Consider the following 2,814-nt stretch of genomic DNA (forward strand, 5'->3'; position numbering starts at 1 on the left):
AAAAAGAAAATTAGGGGCGCCTGGGTGGCGCAGTTGTTAGTTGTCTGCCTTCCGCTCAGGGTGCGATCCCGGCGTTATGGGATCGAGCCCCACATCAGGTTCCTCCGCTGGAAGCCTGCTTCTTCCTCTCCCACTCCCCCTGCTTGTGTTCCCTCTCTCGCTGGCTGTCTCTGTCAAATAAATAAATAAAATCTTTAAAAAAAAAGAAGAAGAAGAAGAAGAAGAAGAAGAAAAAGAAAATTAAGTGATGCGAACATTGGAGTTAAAAACAAAGATAATCCAAGAATCTGAGATAGAAGCTTGAGGAGCTTGGTAAGGCAAAGTAAGGAAGCAGAAACTATGAGTAAGTGGCAACTAGGAAATATGGGAAAGGTACATGGAGTGAAAAGGGGGTGGGACGAGGAGGAACACAGCACCTAAAAGAAAATGGAGAGTCACCAAATTGTATTAATAAAAGCACCCTGGAGGGACGAACTCATGCAATTGAGGTCCCGTTTTGAAATGTTTTGATTACAGTTCTCTCAAAGCTCCTTCCTGCTCTCTGTGTCAACTTAGCAATAAAACTCAATCAATCCGTCGAGGTGCCTTAAGGGATTGTCTCTGTTCTTCAAACCCTTATCCCTACTAGATCCCATACGGGGTTCAGACAGTCGCTGTCACGGGTAGAAGTGTGAGGGGATTGTGTTTTCATATTTTCTACCAAATGATAGATTTGAGATGTTCTTCAAAGCCTTTGGCAATTGGCCCTCGAAGCTTTGAGCATTTATTAAGAAACACGAGGGGAAAAATGTTCTCTTTGGAGCCATTTGGTTTCCCTTAAAGTCACACTCTATTGGCAAGCTAGAATCCACTTAGAGTGTGAATGTACCTTGCTTTAAACGAATTTGAAACTCTGGATTTACACCAATAGATTATTACTTGGTCACTTTTAACAGTCTTTTATTTATCAGTTTTTATTACAAAAGTAATATACTGTTAGAAATTCAAATGCCAGATTCTTTTAAATGGTGAGAATTTATGAACCAAAAGAGAGCCACAAATCTGAAGCCCCCCCCCCCAAGTTTCAGTGAATACCATTGGCTTGGGTAAACACAAAGCACCTGAGGAAAAGGGCTTTCTGCTTCAAAGACTTGGTCACAATCTTTCTCTCTTTCCTTCCCCATTAGTAGCCCTCCCCTATGGGTCCACACAGCTGCCACTCCCACAGACAGAGCCAGCTATTTCAAAATGCACTCTCTGCTTTGCTCAAGGGGCAGTGGGGCATAACGGTTAAGACCATCACCTTTATTTTGAGTACATTTTGGCAAGTTCTAGCAACATTTTAAGCATACATGTCTTACGGCTCAGCATTTCTGACATCTACAAATCTATCCTACAGAAATACTAACAAAAGCATACAAACATACGTATAAGGAAGGTAACTGAAGCAATATTTGTAACAGCAAAACATTGGAAAAATCCTAAATTGTCTATCAGGCACGTGGTTAAATAAATTATGGTACGTCCATACACAGGTATACTGTGGAATTATTAAAGCAAATGAGGAGTGTGTGCATGAAAAAAGATGCATTATACATTGTTAAATCTAAAATGGCAAGTGGCAGGACAGTAGTTATTGTATAATCCATTTTATATGTGTCTATATGCATGTTAGGAGCAAAAAAAAGTTTGGAGCATTGCCCATCAAACCGTTCACACCCTGGTTACCTTTGAGAAGTGGAATGCAGAATTTGTAGCTCGGGATATTATTGGGTGATATAATAAAGGAATGTTATTTTTGTAATTTCTATTTAAATAAAATATTTTAACAGAAAAGAAAAATGAAAGAGGCTTCAGAATCAAATTCTGGTTCAAATCCCAGTTCCATCATCTTTTTAGAGTTACTTGGGATATTAAAATTGAAAATTTGCTTTATCTTAATTTCAGATTCACAGTTCACAGCAATTGCTTGAAATATCTCAGCTTTTGTTCATACATTATTGTTTTTAAATACCAGAGAAGATTCTGCCTTAAAGGACTTGTGATCTGTTTTACATGTAAGGAACATATTTTCTAAGGTGAGTAATTTCACTCCCTTACTTATCTGTTTGCTAATAAGATACTCGTAATAAATAGGGCATATTCTGTCTCTTTCGCAAATCCTGCTCCCTTTTCTCCCCAACTCACCCGGAGCCTCCACAACCTGGGAGCTGTCCAGGTACAAATTAACATTTAAAAAGACCTCAAGTTGTTCACACAAGCAGCTCTATTATTGCTCTCTCCTTTACAGCCTTGGTCTGCTCAAAAACCCACATTCAAATTGGATCACATCCACTCCAGCCCTTCAGCACCCAGGTATTGTGGGCGAGAGGCCGCTTTTGGCTACAAACTCCTTTATTCATTCTAAAATAAATTCATTCATAAGGTTCATTGAACAACTAGTTCGTGCCCATCACAGGCTCTGACAAAGCACTTTTGCCTACCTTGTCACTAATCCTCACGGCAACTCTGTGGGTGGGTGGTTTCATTTAACAGATAAGCAAACCGAAGAAAGGTAAAGTGACTTGCCCAAGATCACACAGCTAGTACGAGGGGATGCCTGCTGGGAAAGCTAGGTTTGGGGGTTACTAAAGGTCACTAACGGTTCTTTTTTTCTCTTTTTGATTAACTAGTTTTAAAAGAAAAAATAGTGCTCTTGACTTGTGAAGAAAAACAGCGTTCTCCCACCCCGCTGGTCCTCTCCCTCCTATTACAACTCTCCTGTGCAACGACGTGGAACGTTTTAAGCTGTGTCTCCTGGTCCACCGCCCTGTATTTCTGAACAGATGACCCGTG

At 40.2% G+C, this 2,814-nt stretch overlaps 1 protein-coding gene across 1 annotated transcript in view; it reads right to left on the bottom strand.

Moving 5' to 3' along the window:
• The window catches only part of LOC117795564 (vegetative cell wall protein gp1-like), a 2,579-nt gene extending 1,416 nt beyond the window's left edge, over positions 1-1,163 (bottom strand). The window contains exon 1 of the mRNA XM_034640643.1: positions 1,075-1,163. Within this exon, the coding sequence (XP_034496534.1) occupies positions 1,075-1,163 (89 nt within the window). The remainder of the gene's footprint in view (positions 1-1,074) is intronic.
• Between the last annotated feature and the right edge of the window lie 1,651 nt (positions 1,164-2,814).

The sequence above is a fragment of the Ailuropoda melanoleuca genome, chromosome 13, assembly GCF_002007445.2.
Source record: "Ailuropoda melanoleuca isolate Jingjing chromosome 13, ASM200744v2, whole genome shotgun sequence".
Classification (NCBI taxonomy): domain Eukaryota; kingdom Metazoa; phylum Chordata; class Mammalia; order Carnivora; family Ursidae; genus Ailuropoda; species Ailuropoda melanoleuca.